This window comes from Erithacus rubecula (genome assembly GCF_903797595.1).
Source record: "Erithacus rubecula genome assembly, chromosome: 19".
NCBI lineage: Eukaryota > Metazoa > Chordata > Aves > Passeriformes > Muscicapidae > Erithacus > Erithacus rubecula.
In genome coordinates, this window is record NC_136671.1 from 4,882,651 (window position 1) to 4,903,573 (window position 20,923).

A 20,923-nucleotide genomic window follows, 5' to 3' on the forward strand; every position below is an offset into this window, starting at 1 on the left:
AGCATCCAGAAGTTAAAGATTACTGGATCAGCTTTATATACTTGTTCATTTACATTAATTAAATCAGTAAAGAAGATCTTTAACTTCAAAACTGCAGAAACAACTCTTCTGCCTTATAAACTGGAATCCACAAAATATGTGCCAGCACATCCCCCCCGCCCCAGATGGTAAAAGAGGAAACACATACCCTAACACACATATCCTGGATATCCTGGCTTCCTCAAAATCCTGCAAGGAGGTGGTAGTTACAAACATACACTGAAAATTCTGAGTGGATTATGAGTATTTCAGAGGGGAAAAGGCAATCCAAATTCTCAGGCACCTAACAAAAATCAGACTGTGCCACTCTGTGACAGCAGCCTCAATATCCTGGCTCAAACACAGCCCAGGAATGCAGGCTGCCTTTGGAAGTAGCAGGCACGACAGAATTCTTCTTTGTCTGGACAGAAAGGGATGAGAATTCTGCTACCAATTCATTCAGACTGGTGGATGTTGGTCAGGAGAACTGTCCCCTATGCTGGAAGCTCATGAGGAGCCAAACATCTGGAGTTCACATCAATCCTTTCACAAGACTGCAACACCAGATTATTCTGTGAGTACCAACCCTGCTGCCTCAGGCTGGGGATTGCTGAGTGGCAGGAGGGACCCTGATCTGCCAGAGACACACAGGCACCCCAAACACACCGGGCAAGTGCCCATGAGCTGCAGCAGAGCACTGAGATAATGCTGCAGCCACAAGGTCACTCCACTCACAGAACCTCTCTTACCAGACAAGGGTGCACTTGTGAAGAAATAACTTCTACCACCAAAATACAAGCTACAACCCGAGTGAAGAGCCCCCAGCAGAGCCCCCACCATCCCTGCTGCTTTATCCGAGGTGGCTGGCTCAGGTCCATGTGAGACACTGCACAGCATCACCTGAGCTGGCTGAGGTGGGACCTGCAGCAAACTGGAATCGACACCTCACCAGTGACCCCATGCAGGGAGCCCTTCCATTGTTATCCTGATGGGCAAGGGGCAAGCAATCTGAAGAATCCGTGCCTGGGGCTGCTTTGCTACAGCGTTTTTAATGGTTTTAGCCAGGAAAGGAGATGAAAAGGCAGGCCCTGGGGCTCCAGCTGCTCCAAGGACACCACACAAAGCCCTGCCCCACGCCCCAGCACAGCTGGGCACAGCCACTGCAAACTGGGGCACGCATTTCAAACGGCCATGGAAATTTTACAGCACGCTCAAGCACGGATATTCCAGCTCTTAGAAAATACTCGGTCATTATTTTCATTATTAAATGAAAAAAAAATAAAAAGACAACTGAATACCCCTTAATTTATAACTTATCTAGAAGGTTAATTTGGTGATAAAGCACACAAACATTGACACGTTCAGTCCAAAATGCTTTTGTCCTACAAAGTGTGTTAACATTTTCAATCAACAAATTTTACATACAAGTAATACAAACATACAAAAATACAAAAATAACCCAAGACTACCAGTAGCATACATAAGAATAGAAAATAATTATTTAAAAGATATTGCTTGAATAGCATTTTCCCAAAACATCTTAACAGTATCCTTAAGTAACCCTAAGCTGCTACTAATATGTTTCTGTTTTGCCTATAAAACATAAAAATCTATTATATTTATTACAGATTAATCTAAATTAATAGACTTGAATAAAATGATACTAAATTGCTTGGAAAAAGTCTATAAACATAAACATGTTGATATCAAGAATACCTTGGCATCACCTTGATATATTTGCAGATTTCCTGAAAAATGCATGTGAAAACACTTATTTTAAAATCTCTATTTTAGAACTATTCCTTCTGCTACAATACAAATGCAGACTATATCACATTGGGTACACTACACAATATTTCAGAGTAAGTAAGACTTAATTCAGCTTTAGCACACACAAGATTACCAATTAAAATAACACCAGCCACAGATATAACACAGCAACTTGCTGTATGGTTTTACTGAAACCATAAGTAATCCTCAGAAGAAACTCAGCAAAGATGAACATAACATTTCAGAACTTAAACCTCGAAAATACAAAAATATTTCCCTGGGAACTAAGCCTCTTAAACTGAAATAGAAAAGCTGATTTTTACAGAGGTACGAAGAATTACTGGAAAATACACAGTATTTCTCATTACTCTGAATTTCTATCACATTTACTTTGACAAGTCAGGAATAAGAATATATTATTTAAAATTAAGTCAGATTGATTTTTATTATTTTCCTGCCTAGTCTTTCCTCATTTATAATGGTGTTGGCAGTACTGTATATGTATATTACTACAGCATCACTAGATACCATTTTCAAGACACATATATGATCACATTACTGAATTTTTAAGATGGCTAAAATGCAAGTACACAAATGTGCAGAATTAAAATAATTTATAAGAAAACTGTACATGCACAGTCAGTTACTTTTCCTCAGCTGAGGAATTCAAATCTTCATAAAAATTTAAATAGAGCTCTTCAACTTATTTTACTGTGCTTTTACTGTACTATGTCTCCATGTAATGGAACACTGGAGTGCCATTTGCCAGAAGACATTATCAGTGCCAGGAGCAAAGCTCTGTGTGGGACTCAGCCAAGGTGCTCCAGTGCAGCCACCAGTTCCCAGCTGCTCCTGGCACAGCAGCTCCTCTCCAGGGCTCCCCAAACCTGATGTTTTCATGTGAAGGCACTGACCTGACTGGCAGGAGCTCCTGGCATGGCACAATGCAAATGCAGATGCAACAATGCTGTGTCAACTGTAGTATCCCTGATTTAGGTACTCCTTGCATGAGTCCTATGACTACCAGAAAACTGAAGACAATGATGATTTCAAGGATCTGAGAGAGGCTGCAGTGCTTTAATGTCTGCAGCCTTCATGCTTTGATGTCACTGATTAATGCCCAGTTTCCATGCTCACGAAGAAGTGAACACAGCTGTTGACCAAAACTGGCTGAGCTGTTACAGAGGGAAAAGTTCCTGGATTAGGTCTACAGGAGGAGAGCTGGCATGTAGTGCTCTGGATATTTATTATGACACCCATGCACTCGTGACTCAGAGATTTCTGTGTTCCAGCACCTCATATGAGGTTGTCAAGTATGGGGCAGTGACAGCCAGGAACCTGTTGGGGAATTGCAATCCAAGAGCTGCATGTCCCTGCAGCCTGCAATCCCACTGCTCCATCCATGCTGCTTCACAGGGGGCACAGGGGCTGCCTAAACCCCTAAGCCCCTATCTGTCACCTTCTCACTGAGCAATGAGGAGAGGAACAAGCTCTAATTCTAAATATTCTACCAATGGAGTAGTTTTCTTTTTAACGATAAAAATACCCAGCACACTTTTGGAAGAGGGGATGACCCATAAATTATTTAAGCTACAAAAAGCAACAATTATTTTTTCATGTGTTCTTTACACTGAATTTAAATAAAAACAGCCTAACAACTTAAGCTGCTCATACAGTTCAAAACAAACTGATTTCCCCCTCAATTTTCTACACATTAGGAAAACAGTCACTAAAACAATCAGCAAATATTCTTACATAAAATGGTCATAATTTATTTTTTCTGTAAGTTGTTTAACACTTCATTGTGGTGCTTTCCAAAACCAAAAAAAAAAACCCCATATAAACTGTGAGAATGAATTTTCATCATACAGTGAAAGGCACTACCAATGCCATGGATCTGACAAGTTCTGTGAACTCCAAACACACAGATCTCCTAGAGAAAGCTGTGTGAAAAAAATAATCAAGTTTGCCATTTCCCATCAGTAGCATGAAACCTATTTTAGACACACTGCTGTAGGATGACAATAAAATGTGTAGAATTATTTAGGAAGTGACACATAATACAGAAGATACTTGGGAAAGGAAACCCACAAGTTCTGCACTAAATTTCCTGTCAAAAGCATCTGGTCAGCACTGAAAGCAAAACAAAAGCCAGGCACAGAGGATCAGTGAGAATCCCCCTGCTGTTCCCTCCTGGATGAGGCACACTCACCCAGCCCTCTGCTGTTCCCAGGCCTCCCTCTCACAGCTCAGCATAAGTAGGTCATGGCCACTGTCATGCTCCACTTCATCTTTGACTCCACTCTGAAATCACAGCCCTCCCACCCTTCTCCTTTAATGCCATTCACAAAAACCACAGGCCCTGAAGGACTTTACTCCCTGAAAGCCAGCCCATGACTTTCAACTCCTTCCCTGTTCATTTACACCCAGCCCAGGACTTCTCAGAGCATTCCCAAAATGGTGTTAGTAACTCTGGACACTGGAAACTTCAGATGAGCAACTCTGCCACAAGCAAAACAGTACAAAAGCAGACTTTAGAGATGGTTTATTTCTACAGCAGAAAGACACCTGCTGGTTTCCACCATTCCATAGAGATCTCTTTCCACACTCAAGGAGAACAGAGCAGGTGTTTTCAATAGGGATTGCCTGTTTCCAGACTCCAATCTGATCACTGCACACACATGCAACTTATTTCTATTCCTTTATATAATAACATGACTTTAAGTAATACTGTATAAAATGCCATTTTTTTGGTTATTAAATCCAAGCACCCTCAGCTGGACTCTTCTTGCTGTGACTATTCCTTCTTGCTTTATCTAGAACAAGCTGCTGCTTAGAGCAAGAGCTCCACAAAGAATTTATCTGGAATTAACATGAATCAATTTGTGAAGATAGCTTTTTGTGCTATGCTGAGAAAGAAAGCTTAAAAGATTACATAAAAGGTGTCTGGACAGATTAGTTCCCAAAGCCTTCTTCTACTTGTTGCTATTGTCCACAGTTGACTCTACTGTCCACTTTTGCAATCTTTCAAGAAGATTAGTTAATTTAACGTTAAATTTCTAGCAAAAAAACCAAATAAACAAAAAAAAACCAACCTGAAACTACACAAAACCTATTTCAAATTAGGCATAATTTTTACTGCTAAATAAACACCTTTGAAATAGTACATATCCAAAGGATCTATAGTGACAAGAACTTTATAAAAATAAACAGAGAAACCAACACCCCCTCCAACCAACAACAAACATTATCTTTCTTCAAATCAGGAGGGCACTCTCCAACCCTAAAATCCTCAGTGTCAGATTTATATATGGAATACTTTAAACACAAACTGAGTTCAACATGAACTCAGGTTTTGTGACATCTTCCAGGCCAGATTTCTTTATGTGCAGATTACTTCTGTTTACAAATGCAATTATCCTCTACAGAGCCCTCACTGTGCAGGTTGATTTGGTGTTATATACATGTAAATCAGACACAGGACCTACTAATCTGTCAGAATTCTAAGGTGATATTACCTCCCACGCCAATGCTGCTGCTGTTTTTGACAGACATCATCTACTGTAGCAGATGTTTAATTTATTAAATTGATACACACCAGGAGCAGGCAGGAGACTCACAAGCTCATTTAATCTGAGCACTCAGGCTGCAGTGACGTGGATAAAACAAACAGCTTTTGCTGAAAGGAGCTGCCTCTCTTTTCCAGAAACTGGAATTGACCCCTACTTACGTCACTTAAGGGAATTAATCTTCCAGAAAATTAAGCTGATGTTGGTATGATCAGAAAGGCAGCAGGGAAAACACAGGGAGAAAGGTGGTTACACACAGGCAGGACAGGGGAAGCTATGGAAAACCTGGACCTTTCCATGGCTCCTTGCCATTAGATCGATGTGAAATCAAAGGTTACACACACACAGTGTCAGCCACAAAGTAAACAGTAACAAAATAGATAACTCTAAAGCTACCTTAACACTTTTGGGTTTTAGAAAGGAGACAAATTAATGGTTAATTCCTGCATTCTCTCAAAACCAAGTGCTGCTTGTAAGCAGCTGGCTTGCACCAAGTTTGCTGCAGAAGGAAGCCAATGGTTTGTAGCATTGCAATGTAACATTTCTGCAGCTAAACCTTGCAGTGAGATCACGATGAGAGGGAAAAGACAGGTCTGATGTGCAGGATGATTTCCACTTGTCCCCACCCTGCCATCAGACACTGTGTGACTGCAGCTACGCTGGATGGATGAAGAAGTTGCCACCCCACTTCATCTCCACTGCTCATTACCTTCAAATCTCCCAGCATAACTGCGTGTTTAGTCACTTCCTAACCCAGTTCTGTCAAAATGATTCCCGTTAGAAAATCTGTGTTTCAGCTTAACTCAGATTATTTTTGACAGAACTTGTTTAGCGGATGACTATAAATGCAAGTACCAGAAGATCTGAGAACATTGTAACCTTTAGAGCTCAGAGAGGAAATAGCAAGCAGTGGAGCCAGCTACCCCTGTTCCATGGCTGTGCTGCTGCAGAGAAGCACATTAATCACTCCTATAGGGCTGATCTGTCAGCCTGCCTGAGTAGGGAAAGCTGTGTATGGAGGGTGGCATCTTTAAAGAAAATAAATCAGGAAATCTATAGACTACTTATTCTACTGCTTAAAATGTCAGGTTGGGGTTTAGTGTCCAGAAATTAAAATAATTTGTTATAACTGCCTGCAATTCTGTTGTATAATGAGAGGAAAAGGCAGATGCTGCTCAAAAGATATTAATAAATGTGACATTTCTGTGCAGCTAATGGATAAATACCAACCTCGCCTTCTTATCTTAAATTATCATAACAAGGCTTGAAAACTTACTTAATTGCTTTCTATGCATGAATGATGTGAATATGGTGTCTGTGTTTTCACTTGTTACATGGCAAAAAAGTGAGAAAACTACCACCAAAACGCAGCACCCAATTACCATGGCACAATCCACAGCACTGACAGGAGCAGGACTTGAGATCTCCTTACCTTTTATTCACAGGCTTCTCATCCTTGTCATAGGGCCGGATGAACCATTTCCCAATTCTTACAAAGTTTTTATCCATCAGGCATCTAGAAAACAATTACAGCAACAATTACTAGTTACATCTTAAAGCATAATTAAAAGGAGTCTTTGAAGACAGTGGCTCTGAGGGATTAAACAGTTGAATTTCAATCAGATTGAAATAATAGTTTGTAGGTTTTGGGTTTTACTTCTTGTTTTCCCACATCAGGCATAGAAAACCCCCATCCCATCCCATGATGCTGTCACTGATGCTGAATTTCACATGTGCATTTCCCCTCACCTTTGCTACACTCTTTTCCACTCTGTGCTACTCTTTTTGCTGACTGACCCCTCATTCTATTTTTCACTTCCTTGAACAAAGGCCATTCATTAATACTGATTTTTTTTCTACAGTCTTTCAGATTTCAGATAATAAAGAATATGCATTCCCTTATTTTTGCCATGTAAATGGTACAATACAGAAAATTGCATTAAGGAAATATTAACAATGATTCAATTTTCCCTTCACATGATCCCCAGCATGATTTCAGGTGCTGAAACACCCATAATTACTGCTTCCTCAATACACTCCCACATCACCAAAATCAGAAAAATAAGTTCCATTTTTTTATGGCTCCTTTGGAAGTCCAGTTTCTTTTTAGAAACTGCATATTCCTCTTTGAAAAAAACCCAACCAAGGAGTCAAAGTGATCAATACCCAATTTAAATGGACAAGTTAGGGAGTGCCTGGTGCCCTTCTAGGTCCACCTGTGCAGATGAATCACAGGAGCAATTTGCCAACCCTGACTATGCCTCATACATTAAACATGAACTTGAACATGCTGCCCAAGGGACCACACACAGAAATTCATAATTAAGGCATATTTTTCAGTAAGGTAAATAATATGCTTCAAAAATTCTGTAAAACTGATTATTTGTTGCCAGTGGTTTATACACCATTACAAGTAATATGCAAGCCTTGCCTATACATTTCACATCTACTCAGTATTTTTTATTTAGATGAAAGAACTGGATTTTTCCACTCTTCTAAGTTCTCCAATAGTTTATTTCTATAGCAGCTGCTATAGCAGCCAAAACAAAGGGGAAAAAAAAATTAAAAATCACAAGAAACTTTCTAGGCAAGTACATTCTGCAAGGTTCAAAAAAGCTGTGTGATCTACACTTCAAAAGCATACCTAGAAGACACAGATAGGAAATGGATGGCTGACAATGTAAATACTAATATGCTCCTAATTTTTCTGTATAAACTTGGCAGGATTTTCCAAAGTTAAAGCTGAAGAAAATTCTACCAGTACTTTCTCAATTAAAGCAAAAATAATCCATTTCAGTTGAATAACCAATATCTTAAACTGAATATGAAAGCTTAGGCAGCAGAGATCTAAAAACATTGGTAGAGGGGGGGGAAGAAAGCTTCAGCAGCTATTTCCCTAGGAAATATTTGCTATCAGAGAGTCTGTCAGTGCCAGCATGTTTTATACAAACAAAAGGAAGTCTGTGAAGTTTACATCAGATCCCTAAAGAAAATAATCTGTAGTAGCAAAAAAAATGCAATAACTTCTTCCCATCACACACACTTCAATGCCACATCTCTGTTTCTCACCACAGCAGGTTTAACTGCCTCAAACTAATGCTGCTTTCCTAGGAAAAAAAAAAGTCTTCATGGGAAGATTTGTCCTTAAAAATCAGTCAACCCTCCATGCTAAACTAAATCATGGGTTATTTAAGGAATAATCCCATATAAAATCAGAGCCATGCCTGCAGCAGCACAGATCTCAGATGCAGCTGGGTGGGCAGTTAATGACAGTATGGTTATTTTTGCAGTATAAGCACTAAAGGTAACTAGTCTTTCACAGTGAGCTGTAACAATGGAGTTGTGAAAAAAAAACCCCAATATATGGTGATAAAAAGCAGTTATTTAATGATATAAGGACATGAAACACCCTGCAGGCCCTGGCTTCTCTCCTTCCTCAGGGCTGGGCGATCCCTCCCCCAGCAGTGCAGCTGTTCCAGCACTTCACTGGTGCCTGACCTCCTGAATTTCTGATTTTTCCATGAAAAAATTACCTGCCAAGGGCACAGCAGTCGTTATGAAACAACACTGTAATACTTTACTCATCCCTGAAAACTTGTAATGTTTTCTATGCTGTCAATTAACATAAACTAGTTAGTGTGGGTACAGAGGGGGGAAAATTAAAAATTAAAAAATAAACAAAAAATAATAAAAAACCCACAATCACTTGTGTACAGACCCTTTTTCTTGCCTTTTCCAGGGTTAGGTAAAAGCAGACACTTCTGCTCCCTTGCTGCCCTGTTTTGTTCCCACAGGTCCTTCAGGCTCCTCCATGGGGGACACTCCCCCTCACAGCTCCTCTCCCCCCACAGCTGATCCCACTCAGCATCCTAAAAACCAACACAAAACAAACCCCAAACCCCAAACTCCAAACGCCACCAACCCATAACCACCCACACCAGTGGGCCAGGAACAGAATCCAGCCTTCTCCTTCATCATGGGGCTTTCCTAAACATGCTATTGAATAAAGCCTGCACACATGCTGCTATTACTTTAAATGAAGTAATTATGATGTAAAATTCAGGTTTGGCAGAAAAGAGGCATAAAAAGTGAATAACATGAAGTAAATTCAACTATGAAACTGTAAAAATTGTAGTCAGCAAAGCAGTGAGAAGATGCTCATGTCCAAGGCTGGGACTGCAGCACCTGTATCAGCTTATCATTACATGAATCATATCAGCTCATCACGACATGAATTGTTGCAGTTTATCAGGACATGAACTGAGGCTCTCAGCAAACACCTGAGCTGTGTTCACCAATTACTGCAGGAAGAAAAAGACTTTCCAGTCACAGCTGGACAGAACAGTTCTGCTGACTCTGCCAACTGACTTCAATTAAGTTATATAAAAAAAAACCCTTAATTTATTTCACAAGTTTAAAGAGGTCCAAAGAATAAAATTAGCCACTTTACACATAAAAGTCAGCTTGGCTGGGTATCACAGATTAATAAACACATATAAAATTAATTTTCCCTTTTATACTATAAAGCTACAAAAGAACTAATGAACATTCTAGACTTGGAATTTAATTTTTATACTTTTGTTCATTCTAAGTAGCCTACAACTTTTATAAAAATTCCCTAAAGAGACTGATGGGATAGAAAACAGGGAATACAACAACTAATCCTTGTACCTGCAGATATGCACACAGGTAACTCGGTCACCCCATGGAAACACAGCCTCAGGAACATAATGCAAACCTCATTACCACTAAATCTACATCAAAGCAAACAGGACACTAAATGAGACAAGATGAAAGTGTTTTCCATTAGCTTATTTTCTGAAAGAAAAAATATCCAAGGCTGCATTCTACAAAATTACTGCAACACAAAGGTGCATTCTAATTTGTTGTTGTTATTATTATTAGAACCTCAGAGAAAGAGGGAATAGTCTAATGACATTTAATTCTAAGAAGATATCCAAATTTGTAAGAAATAGGATGTAATATAGGAAAGTGATGATGACCTGAAGAACTGCAGAAACAGAAAGAATACAATTATATAGCCCAAGATGCCATGTCCCACTCAATGGGCCTAAGAACAAGATATTCTTCAGTAATCTTAGAAGGTGATATCTGGATTCATCAGAAAAAGACATAAGTGCATTAACTAATCCCAGAATAACCCTGCAGCCAAGTAATATATATATATATAAAAATAAATAAATAATATATTTTATATATGGCTCATCAGAGCCAGAAACTGTTAAGCTTCACACTAAATATTGTGCACAAATGCAGTCAAACCTTACCATGCACATAACCAGGATAATTAAGAGAAGAGAGTTAAGAGCTTTTAAGATATGTATCATTTAACCTCATCAAGGCACTGAAGGTCAGATACAATTACACTCTCTAAAAACTTTCAGAAGGTGAAAACTTCCCATTTTTTGGCTTTTAAAACAGCTCCTTAGCAAAAATCTGAGCAGAAATATGTATCAACATTATTGTTTAAGTGTTTAATTCATTTGCACAGCATTTGATGATAAATCACCAGGATCAATGACTTGAGATCCATCCCTATCCTGTTTTCTTGGATTCAAGATCTGACTCCGAAAAAAGTAGTTTAAAATCCATAATTATTGCTCTACAGGTATCCTGTATGATTTTAAGTATCAAAATGATATATTTGAGAGCACTAGAGTTTTTCTTACCTTTCCAGAAGATTATGAATTGCTTTGAAGAGCAGGGTCCTACACTCATAGGAAAGTCCATTCTCCCAGAATCCTTCTTCCACCACTACAAAAACACAAAATGTCAACACGCTCAGAATAGAGAAATTCAAACATTTATCCAAAACACATCTTCAGCAGCTTTAATTTTCAAAGTAGCATGTTTCACTAAACTATTTCAACTATTATCTATATCACCCAAACAGCTTTAATCTTTGACAAAGACGCAGCCTTTGAATTAAAAAAAAAAAAAAAAAAATTAAACACAAAAGCATGAAAGCAACCCCATTTGTTTGTAGCATTCAGTATGCAAGTACAGGGGTGAGGAATGCACGATCATTCTTTGCCACCACTGCTGAGAGATCCTTTAAAACTTAACCACAGATGCCGACAATCAAGAAACAAAGTGAATCATTAAAGGTGTAAAATCAATTTACATAACTGAAACAACATGAAACAAGTCCCCAGAACCTCTCGCTGTCACACTCAAGTGCAGTTCCCCCATTGTACTGACTTCAGCTATTGCAGTTTTAGCAATACACAGCAGATTTTGTATCAAAATAAAAACTGTACACTCAGTACAGAACTGCAGAGTTCTAAAAAAGTAAGTCTAATTATCTCTCATAGTAGAGTGCAGCCTGAATTACTCACCTGAAGGACAAAGCTCAGAAATATCTGCTGTCCTTACTCATGGCTTTTGGGTGCTAAAACTACCAGAAGCAGCACTATTTCTGGTACGCCTGTACCAGATTCCAAATCTTACTCAGCCAGAAGACTCAGAGTGAAAACAGATGATAAAACAACTTTTTTTTCAAGGAGCAAGAATTTGCTAATTGTCTGAGTTCTGTCATTTCAATTATACAGGAGTAGTCGGCAGATCTTTAAAAGCGCAAACATAAAATCCTCGTGCACGTTAAGCGCCGAGTACTTCACACGCCTCCCTGGCCGATTTGCAGGCCCAGACCTCCCAGCAGCGCGTCTATCGCACACAGATTATTATCTCAGAATAGTTTACAACCGTGTTTAAAGACAAGCTTCTAAGGAGTCAGTGCTCCATGGAAAATGCTAATATTGCCAGCAGCATTCAAAGCCGCGAGCCAGTGTTCTGCTGCTTCTCCAGGAGCTGTAACTCACACGCTCAGACAAGAAAAGGCGCATTTTTCTGCATGCGCAATGTTGTGATATGGAAATGTCGGTAACAGAGGCTCTCTCTCCGTGCAGAATGGAAAAGCCAGGTTTTAGTACCTAAATCGCCTTATCGGACAGCACAGACTTGCCAGGAGAATGGAGACAGAGCTGTGCCCCTGGGCACGAGGAGTTTTTCCTTAGAAAGCACCGCAGCCCCTCAGTGCTTGCGAGCCCTCCCTGCCACAGGGTGCAATGGGCCACGGCTGTTCCCCGCACACAGCTCCGCACCCTCGGCTCCACGGGGACACACTGAGACGGAGCAGCTCGGCACGGTCAGAGCTACCGACGGATAAATTCTCAACAGCTCAGAACTACTCAAACCCCGGAAGCTGCAAGGCAGGTACAGTCCTGCACTTAAAAATTACATAATCCTCAAATATACAAAAAGCTACAGACTAGTTACACTATGAGAGATCACACCGGCATGAAAATTCAATGTTTAAATTAAAAACCAGATTTTTGAACAGCATCATGAAGTTGACAGAATCTGTAAAAGTCAAAATAAATTCACTCTTACACAGCAGTGAGCCCTTGCCCAGTTTCACCCTATCCCAGGCTGTACTGCCAGTATTGCCTCTGCTTCAGGAACTTCATGCAAAATAGGAGAGACAAGAATCAAGTCTATGATTTTACAGGAAAGTTTCCACCACCAATTCTGAAGTTCTCAGTCCCAGGTATACACAGCAGACTAACAGGGCCCTGTCACAGCTTACATAATCTCTCAGAACTATTTTCTGCAAGTATAATTTCATCATTCAGAATTCAAATCAGATCACACTGTTTTACACCATTGAATGTAATATTCAGCAGAGTTAGGATCATTTTAATCCAGAATTCTTTTGTGTCTGGACATCACCTGTATTCTTTTTCCCTGCTCAGTTTCCCTGGGCTACCCCAGCCTGTTATTCCTCCACGATCCCAGACATGAAAGCACTACACATCCCAGCAGGAGGGACTGGATGAGGGAATGGAAACTGGCAGCACTCCCCCTCCCTACCCACCAGCACAGCTGCATCCATGGCTGTGCACTCAGGAGAAGGAATGGCTGGGAGGAAAGTGCCCAAAATCCATGGAAAATCAGGGAAAAGCAACATTAACCTTGAAACCAAGTCCCGAGGGTCAAGTGTGCCATGAGGTCAGACTGGCTGAGGAGCAGCAGTGGAGTGGGACAGGGAAAAGGGGAAAGTCTAGAGTGGTATCAACTATCAATATTCTAATTTTCTAAACTGCCTTTCTTAGTACACAGAATTCACATAAATTATATATGAAATGGAAATAAAATTACTTCCCTATTAAATTCAACTCTAACTATATCATAAGACATTGCCATAACCATTTTCCTGTAATAAATAATGCCTCTAATTCCCAGATATATTAAAGCACTATACTTACTGTAATTACCTCTAATGCTTCTTTATCCTACTAAAAAAGTACATCTTGAAATTAAGAGCATGTACATATGTCTGACGCCATAAAAATGAGGAGGAAAAATTAGAAGTGCAGCATTTCACTTCCTCTCTGCTCTTTGGCTTCCTGATCCAGACTCCACAAGAAAAGTGTTGAAATGACTAGAGCAAGTTACAACTTCGGGATGCATATGGTGACCAATAAAAAAGCTTGGCAAAACACTAAAAATTAGACTATCCCTGTAAATTCCAAAGTTCCTGACACTTATAATTTAACTAGATTTTAGATTTTGAAGATTATTTTAAATTCCTTATAGCAAATTGAAACCTAGGAAATGGTCTCTGTCTGTCTACATAATGGTTTCTAATGCTTTTAACACTCAAAATGTTCAACTCCAGCTCCCCTCAGCTTTCCCATGCTCCTGATAGCATTTCCAGGCACAGCCAGCAGAACACAGGTGCTGCACAGGTTCCAAAACATTGGAACACCTCTGGCCTGTCCTGGAGGCATTTCTGCTACTTCAGGTGAAATATTTCTCTTTGGACATGAACAACAGCTGTGAAAAGCATCTTCCAAAACAGAGAACTTCTAGGGGGACAACCAAGGACAGATGGAATGTTTTAGTGAGAGAAAGCACAACAGAGCACAAACTACATTTTCCTCCATGAAAGTCAGAGGAGTGGGCAGGAGTTTGGAGAGGCAGCAAAGCAGAGGGGACACACTGTGGGTCACTGCTGCCAGGCCATGGGGAGACAAAGCCATGGCTAATGTGGTCCCTGTTTGCAGCAACCCCATTCTGGGCAGCTCCTTCTCACCAGTGATCTGTCAGCAGACTGCTCCTCCTCTGGGACAGGTTCATGCACACACATAGATAGAGTTCTGTGTATATATATATATATATATTTCTGTGTATGTTAACTACCCTATCCAAGCCTCTCTACCCTCTAGAGAAGGATGACACCTGGGAGAAGCTTTTACTTGAACATCCCCTTCTCACTGCCCAGCAATAGAGGGAGAACTTCACCACGTCATTTCTCACCAAAAGAAGCAACTGCTTTCCTGTAGTTATGTTTTGTTTTTTAATGAAATCATCTCCCAAAATAAACCACTAAGTCTATTAATATTCTGTCTCTAAAAATCTGGATTCTCAGAAAAAAAAAATCAAGAATAGCAGAGAATCCAAAACAAGAAAAATGTGTATCTGACACTTATAATGGATTATAGTGGTGTTGCTAATCTCAGTGCTGGTATTCAAACAGAATGGGAATTAATCAACTGCCTTAATATATAAAGTTTTCAGGCATTTGTTATGATTATGTTTTCCTAGGTTCAAAAAAGGAATAAAACGTTTGTGCTGATTTTTTTGTTTATTCTTGCAGATCAGATGTTAAAAGAATGAAAGGCAACTACAATAATTTAGACTTACACGGGAAATTTATAATTTAAACATACATTAATGAGCAGCTTAGTTGGCTTGGGATCTTTGTTATTTTCAAGTCAGAGATATTAAGGTCTTCAAAGTGTCCAACGATTTTTATGAAGCCAGCCATGTTCTCAAAAGAAAAAGATCCATTATAAAAATTTCAAGGAGAGAAATCACAGCAAAATATCAAAGCAAATACTTCAATAATTTTAGGTCTCCCAGCAGAGATACTGGAAAGATAATAAGATCTCTGTTCTGCTTCAGTGGCCAAACTGACATATTTTACTTAAAAGAAATATAGGAAGGAAGGAGAGGAGGCAAGTCGAGGCTGTGTCGGTGCTGCAGAGACAGTTATACCTTTAAGAAATCCTGCCACCCACATTTTAATAATTCAGGTCACACTGCCTTGTGCAGTTTAAAAGCAGAATTAGTTTCAAAGAATACATATTTCCTCAGAGCTATGTTACATATTTCCTTTTAATGTATCATATTGCAGCAACAGCTGAAATGAACGTCTAGACATCAAAAACAAGGCTTTATTCCCACCTACTGCTTTTTTACCTCAGGCATCAGAGCTAATGAAACCCATTATCCAGAACACTGCCCTCAGTTACCACATTGGACACTGCAAATATGAAAAAACACTCTGGGACAGCACCAGTTATTCAGCCATTAAAATTACTGAAAATCAATTTCTTGCTGCACACTGCAGAAATACTGATAGATTAAAGCAGGACACATGGGACAAGGAGATTACTTCCAGGGAAGATTACTATGTCAAACTGCTGAGGACGGGGACTTACTCAGCTCCTCAAGATTCACATTCAGAGCAGCACATGCTCCTTCTTAGCCTTTGATATTTTGCCTCCTCGTTGTCATGAAATATGAAGGATATGGGGTTTTTTTCCATGCTTTAAAAACACATGGCTTAACAACTCCAACAGAATCAGACAAAAAATTACTAAAAGCAAGCATTTAATTTTTCATCTGTATTTTTATTAACGTGCCCTTAAAACAATACTTCAAAAGCCAACGAGCATTTTGAAGCATCATTTCTCCTAAAAAATTGAGTTAAGAGAGTAACAACACAATGCAATGGTACATTAATTCTGAAAAACTATATTATACCCATAAAAATCCAATTAAAGACAATGCCATTGATCGATCATTGCTATACTGCCATTGATCACCTTGTAAAATCTGCGTTTGAAGTCATTAGTGATTAAATTGACTTATTACTAAATCAGATTCAACCCACTTAGAGATCTAATTTCCTTGTGCTGGTTATGATCGTAGGGAAATTGTGCTGCTCACTCGTACAGGCCTGAGAATCCATCTTGGCTCCCTGCTCCAAGTCAGCTCATCACAAAATGAACCTAAACAGTGCAAATGCTCCCCAGAATGATCCATTTGTGTTCTCCTCTTTCCAAACACAGGGAATATTCACTGGACATGCACAGAAGCATTTCCAATCTGCATCCTCCCAAGGTATCCTTAACAGCTTCCAGGAAAATCAGAATATTAATGGAGGCCGTGGCTGGAGATTGCTGCTCAGGCACGGCCTGGGTTTGCATCTCAATGCACTGCAATTTTCGATATAAAAACCAACACTTGCAAGCAGAGTTGACTATGAAACTAAAATTGTTGCACTTCAGAAGGATAAATAAAACCTTCAAAGGCAACAGCTGTTGAATATCACAGGAATACTCCGAGGCTTTAATTGTTGTGCATTGAAACAGAAATTAGCATAATAGCTATTTATTGAAAAACAGATGGTAGGTAACTATCTGCACTTAGATTGTGTTAGCACTACTTAAAGTAATACTTTTATCACTTCCTCAATCCCGTAGGTACAGAGTTGTTTTTTATAAAATACACATTAAATGTTACATGCTCTCCCTGGCCCACACACTCACATCCCTGTGCTCCCGCACCCGGAGCTCACCACAGCCACATCTTCACAGGGACGGTTTCTCAGCAGCTTGGTTAACCCAAATTATTATCTATGAAATCAGAACGAGCATTGCTGTGCAATTACAGCTCGAGTCTGCTCTCTCTGTAGGAATGCAGATGAGCTGTGCAAAGAGCTGAGCTGCTTGCTCCTGAGACAGCACAGATTCCAAATCAAACCATGGATCTGTCGTGTGGTTTGTGCTTTGAATGCTTCCTACAATCACCAGAAAAAGGAACAGAAATAAGGCACAATTTTACGTGGTTTACTCAGCTTCCCAAAGCAAAGCAGGAAGTTGTATGCAATGGGAAACCTGCTCTTGCATGCCAGAAAATCCCTCCAATCCCTGATTTATGCTGCTTCATTTGTCCCACCATGTGTTTGTGTTAAGCAGTCTTATTTCCAAGCCACTTTATATTTCTTTGCAGAGTTATTTCCTATAAATGAAAAGCATAACCTGACCATAGTGAAAAGGCACTAAAGGGTTGGGGAGATTCTCACCATCATTTCCTAAAATGTACCAGGCTAATGATACCAATAGAAAAGAAGTATTTTCTTAACTTTACTCCTGGGAGTTTCTAGAATTTCCTTTCTCATTTCTGAACTTTTCATTTTCCATAAAATCTTAAACTCTTTGGAATAAAAACATTAAAGGTAGTTTGTCAGAACAACATAAAAGCAACCCAAAAAACTTTGAAGGAAAATACAATTTTCAAAAGTATACTACACTTTCCTAATCCCAGAAACAACCTGTACTCTCCAAACTTGATTTGTTCTCTTCTTTCCCCTTCCAAATCTCCCAAGTTTTCTTCATTTCCATTTGCAGTGACCACGTGGTCCTTGCAGCCAGTGTGACCCTCAATTCCACACATCAGCTGCAACCTACACTTCTGCCTGTTGATCTCCCCAGGGTCAAAGAAAACAGAATTCCTGCAGTGGATGTGCAGCAGCGAGACCTTCCTCAGCACCTCAATGCCATGAGGAGGACTTGCATTTTTCCTCTCCAAACACAGCTGGTATTTACTAGCTCTGATGGGACACTGAGTGCAATCCCTGTTCCCAGAGCTCTGCTGGAGGTAACAGAAAGCACCAGGGCAGCGAGCGGGAAATCAGACGAGTGCAGCCATCCCGAGTAACACAGGGCTCGCTCTGAGAAAAAACGCCGTCCCTGTTAATCCCTACTTGGAAAGCCAAAGGAGCCCGGGGTGTTCCCTCACTTCCCAAGCATGCAGGACGTCACTGCAGGAGCACAGCTCGGTTCAGAGAGCAGCACCGGGCTGAGCTCCCCCTGCCCTTCCACACGGCTCAGCCTCAGAACCGCCCGCACGGCTCCACACAGCCCATTCCTCCCAGACTGCAATCCTGGCCCTCCTCGCTCCCATTCCTGTTCCCATTCCCGCTCCCATTCCCGTTCCTATTCCCAATCCCACCTGCCCTCCAGGATGTGGATCCATCCCCACATCCACAGGGAGCTGTGGTGGCATGCCAGGAGCTTCCCATGGCCAAGGGGACATGGACACGAGGCACTGCCATGGCCGCAGTGACCACCACTGGCCTGGGAGGGCACAGCCATGGCCAGGGGGTGATGGGGATGAGGATGGTGGGGATAGTGGCCATGGTGGGGATAGTGGCCATGGTGGGGATGGTGGGGATGGTGGCCATGGTGGGGATGGTGGGGATGGTGGGGATGGTGGGGATGGTGGGGATGGTGGCCATGGTGGGGATGGGGATGATGGGGATGCCCATCCCCACCCCGCAGGAAGGCAGCTCAGGCAGCATTCCTCGCTCCTTCACAACGTGCTGCTGCCACAGCCTTTAACTGATATACTGAGATGACAGCTGGAGAAAGACAAGATCTCCAACACATCCAAGGAGACATTTATGGAGAAATCCCGGCTGTAACATGCCCAGTCTCCCCAGGCCCCCAGAGTTCTGCTCTGCAGAACAAGAACTGGTGGCATTTCCATCTCAGCTGTATGCTGACTTAACCAAGTCAATATTTGGGTTTCCATTAGCTAAAATTTGAGTTTAACCTTCCACATAAAAATTAAGAATAGTGCTTATTTTTCCGGAGTTCACACTTGCTTTTGGTCCTGTATCACTACTTGCAGTTCCCAGGCTCCTATTTTTTTTTTTTTTTCCCAACCTAATGGTTATAGAAATAACAATATTTATTAGAAAATCTTCTTTGCCTTAACTTACTTGTAATGCTATATTGTGAGAAAACAAGATTTGAATTTAAGTAAGGGATACAGGAAATATTTTTAGAGCAGTTTCCGGTGTTAAATACACATCATGTGCCCCATACAAGGTTGTACGTGTGAACTATAACACTAATTCCATTATATATGGAACGTATTAGTTAAGTCCTCTTCATGTTACTGTTTGAAAATAGGAAAAGATGTGAATAATTTTTTTTTCTAGGTTATACAAACGTTCAAACTAATGTTTAAGCTTATTTTACTACTTGTTTTCCTACCTCCCTGCTGGAATTCATTATATTTTACACAGGAATAAATTACAAAATTGATTTTTTAATTTGCTGCAGCAAAAGCTGAATGATGCAAAAACCCCAAACCCTAACAAACAATCCCCCAAAATACAAAAGTAAGAGTTAGCAGCAGGCAACCACAAATTTAATATTGCTGGCAGGTTTTTTGAGTAGCAAAGTTAAGCAAAGGTCCTTTCCAATCCAAACCATAACATGATCATGTAGGTCTTTCCAGACATGAGTTTCAGCTTGTGATTTTTATCAATTAGAAAATAAATTTCAGCTTACAAGGTTTATATACTTCAGAAACAGAGGGTGGAGGCTTGAGCAATAACCAACATCAGTGCAAAAATGGTTATGGTCAGACTTGATGCTTGTAAATAAAATACTTAGAAAAAATATTTTCAAAGGAAAAGACTCTCCGTTTTGCAACATTCCTTGGAAATAAAGAAAAACTGAAAATGCATCTGAAATTGAGGTATAAAGAACAGTGTAAAAGAAATATCTGTTTATAAATTTGCTAGTGAGAACCTTTTCCCGCATATACTCGTCTTTTCAGAGAGGCCAGGAGCCTTCCAAAACCACAGGCACAGAATAAAAACGCAGAGCAGACTTCAAAGACAAAACAAGCATATTTTTGTCATTTTGTTTGTTCTTTACTCCCCACAAAACATGCCAAAATACTTTGTGCTCTTCTGTAAGCAAATGTTTACTGGAGTTTGCTGCTACTTGAACGGAAGCAAAAGCGAAATAACAGTTTTGTGTTGAGTTCCCCCAGCAAAGGGCCTGAGCTGAAGACAGCAGAATGTCAAGCAGGTTTTTAAATCTATTTTTGTCCTCTGAGGAAGCCAGCAGAGGGAGCTGGCTGGGACCTGGTCTGGGCTTCTCACCCAGGGGCTGCTTTTTCAATTAAGAAAAGGATCCGAGATCACACAGGCTAAAAATAAAACTTCAGGGGGAAAAAAATCGACCACATGCAGTAATAAATATATTAGGAGAGAGCAGATTTGGAGTGGGGACAGTGTAAGTGCTCCTTTTAAAATAAAACCCCCCATATGAAACAGATTTTGAAAGCAGAGAAACTTCCTTGAAAAATAATGTGGCCAAATGTGTGATTCCTTGGGAAAAGCTCTGGAAGATCCCTGAAAATCCTGATGTCCATTACTTCTGCTGGCTGAACAGATACTTGCCACAAACAGGTACTGAAAGCTCAGTGCAGGAAAACAGCCCCTCTCCCTCTCCATCCCTGCCTTTCCAAGCAGGGACTACTGCAGATGCTCTTTCAGATGGGGACAGAAAAACAATTTCTTCAGCAGCACATTCTTATTTATAATAATATGTTTATTTACTCCTGTTTATAAACAGAAGGTATTACAGGAGAAAAATAATGAGGAAGAC

General features: G+C 40.3%; 1 protein-coding gene across 2 annotated transcripts in view; it reads right to left on the reverse strand.

The window, feature by feature from the left end:
* The window catches only part of MED13L (mediator complex subunit 13L), a 167,612-nt gene that overhangs the window by 76,107 nt on the left and 70,582 nt on the right, over positions 1-20,923 (reverse strand). For both annotated transcript variants that reach the window (XM_079322303.1, XM_079322304.1), the window contains exons 3-4: positions 11,048-11,132; positions 6,790-6,873 (exon numbers count right to left, since the gene is read on the reverse strand). In XM_079322303.1, the coding sequence (XP_079178429.1) occupies positions 6,790-6,873; positions 11,048-11,132 (169 nt within the window). The remainder of the gene's footprint in view (positions 1-6,789; positions 6,874-11,047; positions 11,133-20,923) is intronic.